The sequence below is a fragment of the Sceloporus undulatus genome, chromosome 6 (genome assembly GCF_019175285.1).
Source record: "Sceloporus undulatus isolate JIND9_A2432 ecotype Alabama chromosome 6, SceUnd_v1.1, whole genome shotgun sequence".
NCBI lineage: Eukaryota > Metazoa > Chordata > Lepidosauria > Squamata > Phrynosomatidae > Sceloporus > Sceloporus undulatus.
Window position 1 is genome coordinate 27,848,992 of NC_056527.1, and position 16,766 is coordinate 27,865,757.

A 16,766-nucleotide genomic window follows, 5' to 3' on the forward strand; every position below is an offset into this window, starting at 1 on the left:
GATGATGATGATGATGATGATGATGATGATGATGATGATGATGATGATGAAAAAGAAGATAAGATGTTGGTGGTGTTGTGTTTTTTGTTTTGTTTTGTTTTGGCTGTTCTATATCATGGGATCCCAGAGGATGTACATGTAAAACAATATGAACCTTTTGGAAACAATTCTAGATTTAAACAATACGAAAATAAGTTAAAATAAGGTAAAAGCATACTATGGCACCAGAAAGAAACTGGTGTTGGTGCCAATTTGACTTTCAAAGAGAGGATGTTCCATAAATCAGCACCACAGGAGAAAAGGCCCTTTCCCATGTCCTCCCAAAGTGTATTTCTGGGGATAATGGAACTGAAGTCCAAAACAAAAACTTGTCCAAGCTCTATTATCTTTCAAGCTGTGTGCACAGAAATGGTCCCTGAGCCAGTGATCAGCATCATATCTGGCTCTTCAGATCTTTTGACTGTTGTCTCTCCTGTTGTTCTCTAGTCTGGTATGTGACATGTGAGTGTATCTCAAACTTCATGCCCCCGTGACATTTAATGCTACAATCCAGATAAACAGTGGAACTGGATGTAAACTAAATGAGGAAGCAGGTGTCCAGCAACCTACTGTATCTTTTCCTAAATCTAGTAATGCTGATTGGGAACATAAATAATTCCCTTCTACTTAATCAGACAACACTTCTCTAATAGCCCAGTATTGTCAGTTTGTCAGTTTTGATGGGCAGCAATGCCTTTTTAGGATTTCTGGTAAGTCTTTCATACACCTGTTTGGAGATCCATAGTATACCCCGGTGATCTCCCATGCCAGTAGTAACCAAGTCTGAACCTGTTTAGCTTCTGAAAACAGATGATAGCAGCTGTATTCAGGTAATTAGGAGGAAGAATGGTATATAGGTTCTGAGAGCCTTTGTGGCATGGTGTGGTGTTTTGAGTTTTGGACTAGGATGCCAGGAGACCAGGGCTGCATCTATACTTTAGAAATAATGCAGTTTGACACCACTTTAAATTCCATGGCTCCATTCTACAGAATCCCAGTTGTAGTTTTATGAGGCACCAGCACTCTTTGCCAGAGAAGGCTAAAGATCTTGTAAAACTACAGATCCCAGCATCCTATAAGATGGAGCATCAGCACTGAAAGTGCTGTCAAACTGCATTATTTCTACATTATAGATGCACCCCAGGATTCAAATTCTTGCTTGACCGTGAAAACCTACTGAGTGCCTCATAGGTAGGCAAACCTCTTTGAAGAAATCTTGCCAAGAAAAAACTGTGATAACTTTGCCTCAGTTCACCATAAATCAGAAATGTCTTGAAGGCACACAGCATCAACAATAGATTCTGGCAGGAAGCAGAAGTAGGCTTTTGTAAAGAGCCATGATTCTGTCCCCTTGCAGGTAAGTACAGGACAACATCAGAAACCTGGATTTGTCCAAAATGTGTTGCTATATTAATGCTACCTTGTGTCCCATGGCAAGAGAAAGGCTGGTTATAAACTGAGTGAATGAATGAATTAGTGAATGAATGAAAAAACTGCAGTGACAGCTAGTACTGTGTTCAGTTGTATTCAACCCTTGTAGGTAGAAATGCTTATTAAGAATATTTGCAGGCTGCTTTTTGACTAAAATTTCCCAAGATATTTCACAATTTGTACTAAAACAGAACAGAATTATGTATGATATTTAAAGTGGGTTTTAAAACAACACCCACTAACTAGCTGCTACATTGATAGTAACAACAGAAACAAAGAGGGTCATTGTGGCCAGCACCTAAAGACAATAAAGAAGAGGGAAAATGAAGTTCTCCAAAGGCTGTTTTGGCTGGTATATTCTGGGAACTATAGTCTGAAAAGCTCTCAAATTGCCCAGAACTCTTTCCAACCTCTGCCACAAAAAAGTGGAGTTGTTTCACCCTGCCATGTTTCAAACAGCGGAAACATGGAAGCAAGGGATACTGAGCTTTATAGTTTGGGACAGTTTGCATGTTTAAAAGCTAGCTAGAAAAGTATACTTAAGCAGAGCTCTCTTATGGGGAGAACTGGGTGCTGTGGGAGTGAGGGACTGAAGGAGAAAGCAAAGAGATGCTGATTTCTAGCTCCTAAACATATTCACTCCTCAAGCAAGTGTCCTTGATTGTAGTGGCACAGTCCTATGTAACTTCCTGTGTTAGAATGTCAACAGCTAACTTTCAGTTCATTAATATCCAGACCTTTGGGGAAATACAATACAGTTGGTGATTAATCACTGTCATGGAAGCTGCTCTGCCACTTTTATAACCCCTAGCTTTACTAATCCTAGAGTTCTCCTACACTGTCCATATCCATCCACATTCCAGTTGTTTCAACTTGAAATACAAACCAGGTTGATCTGGTGTTAATTGGTTGGTTCTTGCTACTGTTCAAAACTATAAAGTAAGCCATGTGTTGCTGTAAAAGAAATAAAAAGGGGAAATTGTTCCTTAGGTCTAGTTAAAAAAACAACAAATGTGGCTAAACATACGCAGGTGTTTGTGGATTTGCATAGAGGGCAAGCAGAGCTGTTAACAGAATATGTCATTTTTTTCCTCTTTTATAGAGACCCAGGTCCCAAAACAAATATATTTAGGGGTTCTTAGTGAGAATAAGGTTTTGAGTGATCGGTTTTCAGGCTCCTGTCTCAAGACCTCTGAGGGTCCATAGCAAATTATTAGGGGCTGCTTAACAAGATCAAAGAACTGGGGGAGGGGGTTAGTGGTTACTGGGACATGGGAGATCCAAGTTCCCATTGAGCTCTGGACTTCACTGGGCAACCTCATTATTTTCATTCTGCCATACCTCACAAGGTTGTTACAAGGATAAAGTGGAAAGGAGAACCATATACACAGCTTTGAAATTATTGGGGGAAAGCTGAGCTAATAAATGTCATTAATAAATATTAACAGCTGAAAAATATTTACAAGGATATACAGATAGCCTAAGAATGTCCATGATGACTCCACAGATCACATGGCCTTCTCCAGTGGATATCCTCTGCTACAGTTTCAGCTGCCAAAGAACTGGACACCAAATAGTAACAGAAATCCACTCTTAGAAACCTTTTTCTTATCAGTTATTAGAAACAATAAGAATTATAGAGCAGAACCTGCCTATGACAACTTTTTGAAAGAAAAAGGAATCTTCAGACATGGACAGATAATGTCATAATTTACAGACTAAATGGCAGAAGACCAAAGACAAATGAAGGATGGAAAAAAAATACAGTTCCATGGAGAAATACATCATCACAGAACTCTATGATTCTATCATTATTTCCATACCAATCGTCACAAATAAAGAAACTAGTTAAAATGAGAAAGGTGATTTCTTTATAAATCCAAGGTTTTTTATGTTATAGCTTTCCACCAGCCATCAAATTTAAAAAGATTAACTGGTAAAGGGTATTTTAAAATACCAGTCATCAATCATGGATGAGGCCCTTGTGATTCCAAGAGTTGCATCACATGTATGTATCTTTAAAAGACAGTCATTTTTAAGAGCACAACAATTAGCTTGACCTACTATATTAACAAAAAACCATACAGCTATAATGCTAAACACCATCATCCACTGAAGAATATTGACAGTGGAGTGCTCAAAACAGCCCACCTTGAAAACATCTCAGTTTTTACTTTGAGAAACTGAAGAAGGAAGAAGCCAAATCATTCTGATGATTTGTTCATGAAGTTCTGTTTGTTAATCACTCTAATAAAAATATATTTAAGAGTTTATCTACACCTTTCTGGGATCTGGGAAAAACCTGTCCAAAGTGGTGTTTCTTTTTAAATCATCTAATCAATAAGAACAGTAATGGTATACATGCTTTTCTTACAGACAACTGGCATGCCTTACAATGTACCACCATAATAAATATTCTAGGCCAGGTTTTTTTGCAGTTTCTGGTCCTCTAGATGTTGCAGACTTCAAGTTCCAGAATCCTTGACCACTGGGGCTTCTGGGATGTGATAGCCAAAAGATTAAGTGGACTAAAGTTTGAGACCTCACATTCTAGATTATACTTTTAAATCAACAGGCAATAGTGAGATCGAACTGGACTGGCAATTTTCTATAGCTTTTTCATGTTCATGTTCTGAAGAAAAAGGCTACAGACATATTGAAGGAGAGACTTTAGTGATTGAGAAGGTCTGAGAGACAATCCCTGGCATGTCCAGTAAAAAAGTGTATTAGCAGGTACTTGGCAAGCTCTTGCTCCAAGACCCTGAAGAAATACTTCCAATGGCCTAGACAGAACTGTTGTAAGGCAGCTTCCAATAGATTAAACAGTTGTGGCTGATGTCAGTCTATTCCTGGTTTTAGCCTAAAATAGCTGAACCCTATCCCCATGATCAATTCATCATGTTGGATAGCTCCTTTAATATTTGGACAAATGGATTCACTACTATGGAATGGAAGTCACCAGCCATCACAGGTCTCAACCCTTCTCCTTATGAAATGCCATGAATCAACCTTGCTATTTTAAACATACTCATGTGATATCAAGAACAGGCTGGATTGAAATGGCACCTTGGTATGCTGTAGTTCCTTCAAGAATACCAAATGTAATCCTTAAAAATAATTAATTTGCTCTGATATTCCTGTCATTTTGAAACCACTGTTTGAAAAACTACTGTCACTGAGACATGCACTTTAGCCACATCATGCTTTTTGGACTTTCTTTTGTATACGTTATCAGGAATTTTTCATTTCTCTTACTAATGGTGCCAAAGAAAGAAAGGCTAATAAGGATTTTTGTTTTGTTTTGTTTAAATCCGTATTATTTAACTTCTACTATCTTGTAGCTTCCTGTAATGTGTCTCTGTTTCATTGTATTTATACAAATGACCCAGCTGGAAGAGGCAGAAATAATGCACCAAAAATTAGGACATTTCTTATAGAAAAAAAAATGGGGACACCATCCAAACATTAAGAAAGACCAAAAATTTAAGAGGACAGAACAGCTGGATTGCCATAGTTTCTCAACTCTTGATAGGCTACATTGATGCTAGTAATTTACTATAGATGTACAACAGAATATGCTATCCATTTCTGTAGGTTGGGCAGACATTTGAGGTCAGTCACTTTGGAAGCATCTACCAATATTGAGCTATAGTTTGTCTAACCATCCAAAGAAAACAAAGAGGAGTACAATTCTGGAATATAATTATTTGTCTTCTTTTGGGCAAAGATAATCAGGATCCTATTAGAAAATGAAAACAAGTAAACTTTTAAAAGTAGCAGAGCGGGTCCAATATGTAGAGAGATCTTGTAGCATCTAAGCTCTCTCTACATACTGATTCTACAGACTAATATGACTATATCTTTGAATTGTACCACTCAAGAGCTAGTTCAAGATTGCCCCCCTATTATGCAAAAAGATACACTTCTTCCTTCTCTATTAACGCAAGCCGTGTTACCAGTAGCCATGGCTGTGAAAGATAGACGTTGTCTAATACTGGTGGACACATTATAATGTTGTATGGTTATTGTTTTTTTCATTTCACAACAATGGAGAAACAGGTAACACACACAAAAGTTTAAATACTCCTAATTTCTGGCCTTTTAGCTCTTTCACAATGTAGACATCAATCTTCCCTACTCCCTCCATCCAAATGTCAAGTCTTCATTAGTCATGAATGAATGACTGGAGTTCTGTGCAGGTGTTTGAAATCAACAGAAATCCTGCCATCTAAAAGCTGTTAATTTTGCCAACAGGATACATGTTAGATTGGCCTTTGACCTCCATGTTGGTGTTCTTTGGTTACAGGCACTACGTGTCCTGAGCTGTGATTACAAGATGGAAAATGAAACTAGAATGGTGATTTGTGACCTTGGGAACCCCATGGCAGCTGGAACAAATGTAAGACAAAACCAGAAACATTTACTGATTTTTATCAAATTGAATTGTTTGGGGAGTTAATGGGAAACTACCTCAATTAGGAGAATTTGTGTCAGTAAGTGGCAGCTGAAATTATTCTTTGGGCAGGAAATGGTAGGCATAATAGGAGACAGCATTACACTGTATTAAACAGGAAAAGAAAGGAAAAGGCTGAGAATGTATTCCAATTGGTATGGTTATTTATGACCATGTCTACAATCCAGCTGGCTTAGCAGCTCAGGTTTTGCCAAAATTAGTTGGATTTGATGGCTCAAGTATGCATATATCCCATTGCTTTCACTTAGATTTGGCCAGCAATCCAATGTACTGTTGCCTGAGTAGGAATGTACAGGATTGCCCTACTAATATTTTTCAGTGTACTCTGGGCTATGTACTCTTTATAAACTATCGCTCTAGAGATAAGCTATCTCTAAAGAATCACTTTAGTCAAAGATAATTTTCATCATTATTCAACTATGTTTTAAATGTTTACATCTTTCCATATTCAAATATTCAATAAAACATTCAGTTGTAGTATTTAGATTTTATTTTTATTCATGGTTCTTGTCCCCCTTTTCTCCCTTGATTTTCTGGAATAAAATTCGATTCTTTTTTAAAAAAACAACAACTCTGAATGCTACTTTAGAGGAGGTAAGGAGCATCTTCATTAAAGTACAAATAATAGGGACGCAGTAGCTCATTGGTTAAGATACCGACCCTGACAATCTCAAGGGTGGCAGTTCAAGGCCCAAGCACTGTGTGACGGAGTGAGCTCCTGTCACTAGTCCCAACCTCTGCCAACCTAGCAGTTGGAAAGCATGTAAAAGTGCAAGTAAATAAACAGTAAATTCCACTTCAATGAAAAGGTAACAGCATTTCATGCAGTTGTCCTGCCACATGACCACAGAGTCATCTTTGACAATGCTGGCTCCCTTGACTTAGTAATGGAGATGAGCACCACCCCTGTATTCAGATACGACTTGACAATCATGTGAAAGGGGTAACCTTTACCTAATAGGAGAATATTCTAGCATATATTTTACATTTTTCTTCAGGATAAAAGCATTACAGTATATGATTTTAGGCACTTGCCATAGCTTCTCCTGCATCAGAGTCATTAGAATCACAATGAACACCATCCATCCATCCATCCATCCATCCATCCATCCATCCATCCATCCAATTTATGAGGCAAGCTAAAACTCTCAGGATGATATTCATAAATACAAAATAAAACATACCGGTATGTAGCTTGACACATAGACTTTAAAGCTCTTGTGCACTACTAGTGTATAAAATGCTGCAAGATGCAGAGATGAAGCAGGTATAGACGATCCTTAACAATGTATGACAGTTTAAAACATGAAAGTGTAAAGTTTGGAATTTTGCCCACTGAATTAAAATCCCTTGATACATTTCCAAGAGCTCAAAACTCTTAGCTGGAGTGAGCAGGTATAGTTCCCCTGAACTTGGTGGAAATTTATTGTTGGCATATGTGAACCTCATTTACCCATTATTACTAACAGCATCAGGACTAAAAGCCCCCATTAAAACCCATTGCCACACAGAGATACCATCTGTTGCTCATTAGCGTCTTACAAATGGAGTGTAGTTTTATGTTTTAAGTAAAGCATTATTGCGAGGCTAATGCAAGGAGGAGTTTCATAGATCACCAAAACTGTGATCCGTATTTGTTTCAGTACATCTGAGGGGACTAGATAATCCTATGTCTTCTTGTCAGAGGTAGATGCTATAGTTATGCCATTTAAAATGCTAGTGATGTAGTACAGTTGTGAAACCACTGTATAATACAGGGATGCAGAACTAGGATGCTTTATGATGATGCACTGGATCTGCTCTGCGTTTAACTGGTGGATATTATCTTCCTAAATGTACGTATTGCTATATTATTTGGGCCCAAAACCTGATATCTTGTATTTAAAAGCATCATAAAGCTGTGATGGGTTGGAAAGATCTCTAGTTGAGATTTTGAAGAGTCAATCAGAGCAGACCACACTAGGCTAGAGAAAGATCCAGATGCCAACTCTGTACAAGGTAGATTCATATGTTTAGTCTTGAACATTTAATGCACAAAAATAATTATCTTTGAAAAACTCAACCTTCATGTTTGCTCATTCTGAGAAGTTCCAGTGTCCCATCATGTCTCATTCCAAAATCAGCTCTTTGTACTGAACCTTGTGCATTTTCTCTTTTTTTTGTGTGTGTATGATGCATATGTAGGAGACTACAATGAGACACTCACTTGTTAAAATTGCCTCCATACAACTCAGCGATTTTTCTTTTTCTTTTTCTTTTTTAATAATTTTTATTGCAGTTTTCATATATATACATCGTCAGAGAACAGAGAAAAAATAATAATAATAAAGAGAAAGAAAGTATTTACAGTATACATTATCGTATGCAATACATTGGTGAATATCTGATGTTCATCACATTGTCTTTTAATCCGATAGATTCAGTTTCCGATTCTCCCTTGTAGTTCCATTCTGGTAAAGTTACCATAGTTTAACTAACTTTTCCCATTTAAAGGTTAATAATAATAATGTTCTTGTATTGTTCTGCTTGCTGCTAGCATTGTCATTTTGTCCATTACATAATAATCAGTCCTCTAATGATGGCAGTGTCCCAGATCTCCATTTTTTTGCTATACAGACGCGTGCTGCCGTTACCATATATAATATAACACTCTTTATATTCATTGATAATTTTAATTGTATTGTATCAAATATATTTAATAGAAATAATTCGGGACAAAGAGGGAATCTTAACATCAGCGCTTCTTGCATCTTTTTATGGATCATAATCCAATATTTCTTTACATATTTACACTGCCACCATAGATGGAAGTAGGTTCCTACCTTCTCTTTGCATTTCCAGCACTTGTTATCGTAGGATGCTTTGATTCGTGCTAGTCTAGCTGGAGTTATGTACCACCTGTGGAATATTTTTACATAGTTTTCTTTCAGTGTGTTGCCTTTAGTAAATTTTTGATTCAGAGTCCAAGATTGTTCCCAACTAGATAGTGAAATTATATGGCCAATATTATCCATCCATTTTATCATGCTTTCCTTAATTACTTCCTCCTCCATTTCTACTTCTAACAAATAATTATACATTTTTTTTAAACCCTTTGTTACTTCCTAATAAGATCTTATCCACTGGTTGCCAATCTGGGTCTATTCCTTTTTCCTTCATGTCTCTCTCAAATTCTTTTTTCATTTGGATATATTGAAACCAGCTAATTGTTATTCCTTCTTGGTTTATCTGTTCTCTAGATTTTATTTTAGGGTCTCCTTTTGTTTTAATTAGTACATCTGCATACTTAATCCACTGGTTTTTATCTGCATATTCATTTTTGTGAAACGCCTCTTGTGTAGAGATCCATCTAGGTATTTTGGAGTAAAAAACTTTTCTATATTGGTTCCAGATCTTATACAGAGACTTCCTTATTACATGTTGATTGAATTCCTTTTCAACATTGTGTGTTTTGTAACCTAAATACATGTGCCATCCATGTTTTATTCCTACGCCTTCCACTGATAGTATCTCTTTGTTTTCAAGTAAGATCCAATCCTTAATCCAAGAGAGCCCGCAGGCCTTGTAATATAACTCCAGATTGGGTAGTCCTAATCCGCCCTTTTGTTTCTTATCTTGCATTACCTTGTATTTGATTCTGGGTCTTTTGCCCTGCCAAATAAATTTAGATAAATCCTGATTCCAGCTTTTGAATTGCATTTTATTTAAGGATATCGGTAAAGACTGAAATAAAAATATCATTTTTGGTAGGACTGACATTTGAATAGTAGCTACTCTGCCTAAAAGAGAGAGATGCTTTTTATTCCATTCTATTAAATCAGTCTTTATATTTTTCCATGTTTTCTCGTAATTATTTTTGTATAGATCAGTGTTTTTTCCTGAAAATTCTATTCCTAAATATTTTATTCTATCTGTTATCTGGATTTCAGTCCTGCCTTGTAATTCAGTTATTTCTTTAGTAGATAAATTTTTCGTTATTATACCACACTTTTTTTTATTGATTTTTATTCCTGCAATACTTCCAAATTGTTCTATTATCTCTTCTAACTTTGTTATATTATTTACTGGATTGTCCAAAAATACCACGATATCATCGGCATAAGCCCTTAAATAAAAACTCTGCATATTAATTTTTGGCACTTTGATTGTTGGATCTTTTTTGATTTTTTTAATTAGTACCTCTATTGCAATAATAAAAAGAAGGGGGATAAGGGGCACCCCTGTCTGGAACCTTTGTCGATTTTACAAAATGGTGTTTTTTGCCCGTTTATTAGTATCTGTGTGGTTTGAGTTTTATAGATATTCCTTATCCTATTAAAGAATTTACCTTTGATCCCAACTTCTTCCATCACAGATAACATATACTCCCAGTTAATGTTGTCAAAGGTTTTTTCTAGGTCTAAAAATATTATCCCTAATTTACGTTCTTTATAGCGATTTTTCTTTGTTCTGTAACAGAACTATGAGATTTTGCCATTCTTCCTTGTAAACTTAGATAGCTAGTCTGACATTCTTGGCTTTTTAAAAGAGTCTCAATGGTAATATGGTCTTTAAAGCTGCTATATGTGAATACAGACCTTGGGGAAATTAATTTTACAAACCACATCATCTAGAATTCTACAACTAGCATGGCCATTCAGTCTGGTGGTTGTGGTCCAAAAACAATAGCTTTTTAAAGCTTTCTTTGTCGAGCAGAGGTTGGGCAATAACACAGAATTCATATATAGGTTGCATTTCAAAATGATTGCTAAACAACATAGCAGCATGGAAATGTCAGTTCTAGCCATCTTAGACCTTTATCATTAACCTATTTGCACAGATCAGTCAAATATTCTAACCAGTGAATTCTGATTCCTAGTTTTCTTCAGGCATCAAATTTACTGTCCAGCGTTTTGAAAATTCTGAACTCAGCATCCAGTTTGAACTGCAAGTGAGAAGGTAAGGAGTTTTTATTTATTTGATAAGAACAAATTAGTCAAGAATCTGGCTTTTTCTATGTCTGACCTGCTGATTTATTTTGCCCCCATTTATGTTCAACTTTCTTCCCCCACTTATTGGTTTCTTACCATAATAGTCAAAAGTCCTTGAACAATTGCAAATAGAAAATAGAAGAAGTTATGCAAATGAAATATGTACATGCTTGACATAATTTATTTTGTCATATGCTTTACCTAATCTGCATGGTTATTGTCACATGCTTCTTGTAATTTGTTATGATAATTCACCTTTCCTTAATAACAGTGTTTGGGGAATAAGCAAGGAATACCCATCAGACCTCACCATAATAGCTAAGTCAGCAGTCTGCATGCTGTTTTCCAATCAGAAAACCTATTTGCTAAATAGTTTTTCATAGCAAATATAATTGCTGACAAAGATGAAAGAGAAAGTTGGTCTTTCCTATTTTGAGAGTAAAGGAAAGCCTCCAGAGGTCATTTGCTTTAACTGAGACATTCATTATTACTCAGATCTTGGAAAAGTTACCTTTTGATTCCAAGTCCCAGAATCTCCCTGGAGAAATTATAAAAAGATAATACACTTGATCTTAGCCAAAAAGCCAAGAAGCGATAAAAAGATAATATCTGATCATTTTCTTTGGACTTTACAAAATGAGGCATGAGACAACTTATTTTACTGGCCTTTTGGCATGTTCTTGAAGTTAGAGCATCTGCTGTATGTGCAGCAATTCGGTTATAAGAATAGGCATATGTGATGAAGTTAAAACTGAAAGGTTCTAAGATAATGGCTGTCTTCAATTTGGATCTGTATCATGACCACATCACAAGATTTGTCTTTAGATGATCTGGGTTTGGTTGCATTACTGGAACATATAAAATGATCTTCATCACAGTAATGTATTTTCATGTTGATATATTGATATATAATAAGATTGTGTAAGCGCTTTCAGTATAAACGTGATTAACATCAAATGTGTTTTCACATCAATTTAAATGTGTACCATTAATTGATGGCAGGAGTATAAAAGAAGATTCACTAAGAAGCTAGCTTGCTGACATAGTTTACAAAGAAATGAGAAAGTTTATAAAGATTCATAGAACTGGCAAGCCTTCCAGATGTAGTCACATTATATAAAAAATGTCAGAAACATCTGAAGTTACTTGTTAACTCTTGAACATTGGAAGCTGACTTATACTGAGTCAGACCATTGGTCCTTTTAGCCCATTGCTATCAACACTGACTGGCAATGGATCTCCAGAATTTCAGACAGCCCTACCAGGAGTTGTCAAGGGACTAAACCCAGGACTTTCTTTATTCAGAGGAAGTCCTCTTCTAAGGATGGTGGAAATCAGAGCTCAGGAAAGTTCTTGTTTAGATATAATGTTCTGCTAGCCAACTATTTCTGTATTTTATTTGAGGACGGGTGAACACTACTCTTCACCCCTTTCTCATCTCTAAGCAACAGCAATTTACAAATCATATTCCTAAGGAATGTTTTGCTATCCTGTGGTCATTTGGGTAATATGTTTAAAGTATTATGAGAGTGAGTATGTTATGAAAGCCAGTTGTGAAGACCTTGTTTATTATCTCAGTGACCTCAGTCAGCTACTGCTTCCTTCCACCATTGTTTTCTATCTGAAAGAGAGAATTTTTAATTTGATAAATGTTATGGCCTTGAGCTGCATGCTTAACTGAAAATGCTTTCAGTTTTATGTATTTGAAAGATCATTAATCTTTTACACAAATGTATTTTAGTTCCAACAAGGTTAATCCCAATAGTAATTTGGTTGACCTTCGGATTGACATAAATGCAGTGGCTCAAGTACAGATCAGAGGGTGAGTGCATTTATTATCAGGCCAGACATAAAATTAATCATAAATGTTTATTCAATTTAGATTAATGTGATTGTGTAACATTTGGCCCACCAGTTACTACTTCCAAGTGCGGTAGACCCACAGAATTGATTCAGTTTACATAGAAGTTTATTTACCATTCAGCGATTGATTTGTCAAGTCTGTTCTACCTGGGACTAGCAATTGGACTTATACTGCATTGTTAATTAGGCTGAAGAGAGAATAGGCCTCAGAAGATCTTTCTAGTTCAAAACACACCTTGGAAAAGTTACATTTTTGGACTTCCGTTTCAAAAATTCCCCAGTTAACTTAGCCCCTGGTCAATTGACTATGCTGACTAGGGGTTCTGAAACTGCAGACCAAAAGAGTAACTTTTGTAAGATCTGGTTCAGTAGTACTTCTAGTTTTAAATTCCACCAGAATTATTCTTTTCACTATATTTTTGATGCATAGGAGCATGCAGTGCCATACGTATGGATTCATATTTCCAAATAGGCGTATTGACTTTACTGTTTTACAGGAAAGATAATTTACATGTGAAATAATAAACAAGTAGGCCTCTGGTATCCACTGGGGGTTGGTTCAAGGACCTGTGTGGATACCAAAATCCATGGACTCTCAAGTCCTATTATATACAAGGGCATAATAAAATACTATCCCTTATATAAAATAAAAAGTGACAAAAAACTGAGAGAAAATCAATTCATTTGAGATGTGGTGCTGGAGAAGAGTGTTAAGGATACCATGGATGGTCAAAAAGACAAACAAATGGGTTCTAGAAAAGAGCAAGCCTGAACTCTTCCTGAAAGCCAAGATGACTAAATCTAGGCTGTTTTGGGTTTCTTAGCTGATTTGTTTAGCCGACAAGAAATTATGTTAAATCAGCCTTTAGATTCATTATTATCAACAATCCTTATTTTATAAAACATGGTATTACTTAGCCTCTCCTTAGACTGTATGGCGAGAAGAATGGAGTTTGTTCCTGCTTGTTGATGTTTTATGGTAAAACTATATAACCATTATACCACACCACCTAACTCTTTTTAGCAAGTAACATCAGCGCCTTTCTGAGTGTGGATGTATTCTTTGTCTCTTGCAATGAATTGCTGGATCGTATATGTGTATTTATGATTTTGATATTTACTTATTCATGTAATATCTAATCTGTTATTAAGACCCATGTTAGCTGAACATGATAAAAGGCAACTAGAACAAAAGTACCATTTGGTTGTAATATTAAAATACAATTAAAAAGATACTATTAAAACAACCATCAGATTAAAAACAATTATAAAATGTACAGTATTGTGGAAAAATTAGAGCACCCCTCTTCCCACTGACACCCCTTTACTAAAAGTCTGATTGAATGAAAAGGACTTTGCCAGTCAGCAGATGGATAAAAGGAAGAGGGGCCAGCAGTGCAAACCATATTACTTTGAATCAGATGTAATGGCTTTCATTTGTTAAGCATAACCTCTCATATGGCTCCATTTGTGAAACATTTTAGAGTTTCTCATCCTCCACAAATTATTTTGCCAATTCATAACTGGAAACCAAAAGATGAACCTACCAAAGAAGATGACATTGGACCCTTGGTGGAGCATATATATGAGGTAACAAAAGAATTTACAAATACACCTTAGAAATCTAAGACTTTTGTGGACTAATTTTCACAGAAGTAAGAGGCAGATATATACATATTGTGCTTACTTCACTGTAGGCAAAGTTTTTCCATTTCTCGCCTTCCCCAAAGCTGATTCTTTCAGTATTATGAGGATTGCTGGGTATGTGAGGAGCTTTGCTTAACATTTACTTCACTACCATAATCCCAGAAATTAAGCAAAGACCACAAGTACATTTGTTCCTGAACTAAATTAGATGGGTCAAACCAAATTCACAATGAAATGCCAATTAAAAATGAATTAAAACCCACATCCTGCAATGGCTATGCCCTTTGATACCTAACTGCAAGCATATATCATCATTATTATATACACAAGTTTTACTGAAACAAGCACTTGGGAGGAAGTGAGATGTAATGAATCCATAATCTCTTTCAAATTTGATGGGTCTGCCACATCTGAGACTGAAACACAATGCTATATAGAGCTTCTATTTGCTGGGCAGGATGGGCAACATCTGAGGCAAATGTGGATGACAACACAAGAACAAAATTAGGAGGCTACCTCTTGCAGGGCAAGTGCTGAGATGGTATTAATGGTAAATCTCAGCACTGGATCTATTATTCCCATCAGCACTTGGAAACAAGTTTAATATGCAGCATTCAGACATATACAAACACCATTCTCAGCATGATCTTAAACTGTGATCCCCAGGCACTTTCATATGGGAGTACTCCCAAGTCTAGAGGACTGCTTTGAATAAACTAATTGGAGGTTAATAACATTAAGGGGTTACACCCAAATTTGCATATATCAAGTGTGGGGAAGACAAGACCACATAGTTGTGACAATGGGTGGGAAGTATTGATTGAAGTTTGTAATTGGGTTAGGAGTACTGGTTGAATTAATGCCATATCCATGTATTTGTTTCATATGGGCCAGAACAGCAACACAGCCAGCGGCTGTTGATGCATAGATTCAAGAAGAGAGTCTGATTTGTGATGCAACATTATTGGATGTAGCTTGGTACTATCTTGTACCTGATCCTCAGTACTTGGGAAACACCCGGAGCAACAACCTCACATGGCAGATCTGCTAATCCAACAATTTAGATAGGGTTTCTGGTTATCTTAAAACAAACATTGAATGGGTTGTTAAAGTAATAAGGAAGGAAACTTGCCAAAATATTGTTAGTACCTGAACAAAGGAACAATACTTCTGCCACAGTCTCAACATCTTTCCTCAGCCATGCAGTTTATTTGTTAATGTATTCATTCATTCATTCATTCATTCATTCACATGTTATTAAAATATTAAATTCCCTGCCCTAATATCATAGGATCTCAGGGCAGCATACAATAAAATCACTTTAACCAGTTTGAACAATATAAAATGGTTATTTAAAAATGCTAAGAGCATATAAAACCATTTGACAAGATAAAACAAGACAGTTCAAATCAGTTAAAATAGTTTAAAACAATTTTAAAAGCTTAACACATGTGTAAAGTCAACTAGAGCTCAAAGGCTTTAATAGAAAGCCATGTGTTTATCAGTGCCAGAATTACAATAGTATTGGTACCAATCAGGCTTCTAAGAGGAAGATATTCCACAGCAGAGAAAACTCTCCCTTATATGCTGCTACATATATTGCCCTATTAGTGTGTCATGGAGGAGGGCATAAATATGGTGTGCTGGTCAACCATCTAGCTTCAAGGGCAGCCCTAGATAGAGTGCATTGCAGTAGTCATGTCTGGAAATCACCAGAACATTGTGCACGGTAGCTAGGTAATCCCTCTCCAGGAGAAGCCTGGACATTGTTCCTTCTTGATTCTATTCTATATAAATTAAAACCAAATATGGGATCTTGTCAGATATAATTGTTGGGTGACTTTTTGTCCATGTCTGAAACCAAATATAAATATAAGGTTTTTTTAAAAAGTTCTTAGATCATGTCACGTCTTCATTGTACTACATTTATGGAGGTGGTAATTTGACTGAGACCTGAAAAGCAAATTAAAGCCAGTTTGCTTGAGACCTGGAAAGAGGCTGCATGAAACAGGCTATCCAGAAATTCAGTTGCTGAAAATGTCTGAAAATTAGCCATGAGACAGAGTAAAGGAAACCAGAAAACATTTTAGATGGGATATGGGTCTGGAGGAAAAAGCAGAGGAAACGATGAGAATTTACGATATTTTCATACTACACAGTTATAGAACTTTGATCTCATTTTAACTGCTATTGTACCATCCTATGGAATCTTTGAATCTGTAGTTTGGTGGGGCACCGAGAATTCTCTTCCAGAGAGCTCTAGTGCCTCTCCAAATTACAAATCCTAGGATTCCTTAGGATGCTGCCTTGAGAATTAAAGTGGCATCAAAATATTCTGGTTG

General features: G+C 36.3%; 1 protein-coding gene and 1 non-coding gene across 2 annotated transcripts in view; one reads left to right on the forward strand and one right to left on the reverse strand.

Annotated features, from left to right (window-relative positions):
• ITGA8 (integrin subunit alpha 8) overlaps positions 1–16,766 on the forward strand; it is a 150,620-nt gene that overhangs the window by 84,592 nt on the left and 49,262 nt on the right. Inside the window, exons 21-24 of the mRNA XM_042476792.1 lie at positions 5,777–5,869; positions 10,803–10,882; positions 12,656–12,736; positions 14,262–14,367. Of these exons, the coding sequence (XP_042332726.1) occupies positions 5,777–5,869; positions 10,803–10,882; positions 12,656–12,736; positions 14,262–14,367 (360 nt within the window). The remainder of the gene's footprint in view (positions 1–5,776; positions 5,870–10,802; positions 10,883–12,655; positions 12,737–14,261; positions 14,368–16,766) is intronic.
• On the reverse strand, positions 11,327–11,510 carry LOC121935828. Its single transcript, XR_006104857.1, has one exon. It is a non-coding gene; the product is annotated as a U2 spliceosomal RNA (small nuclear RNA).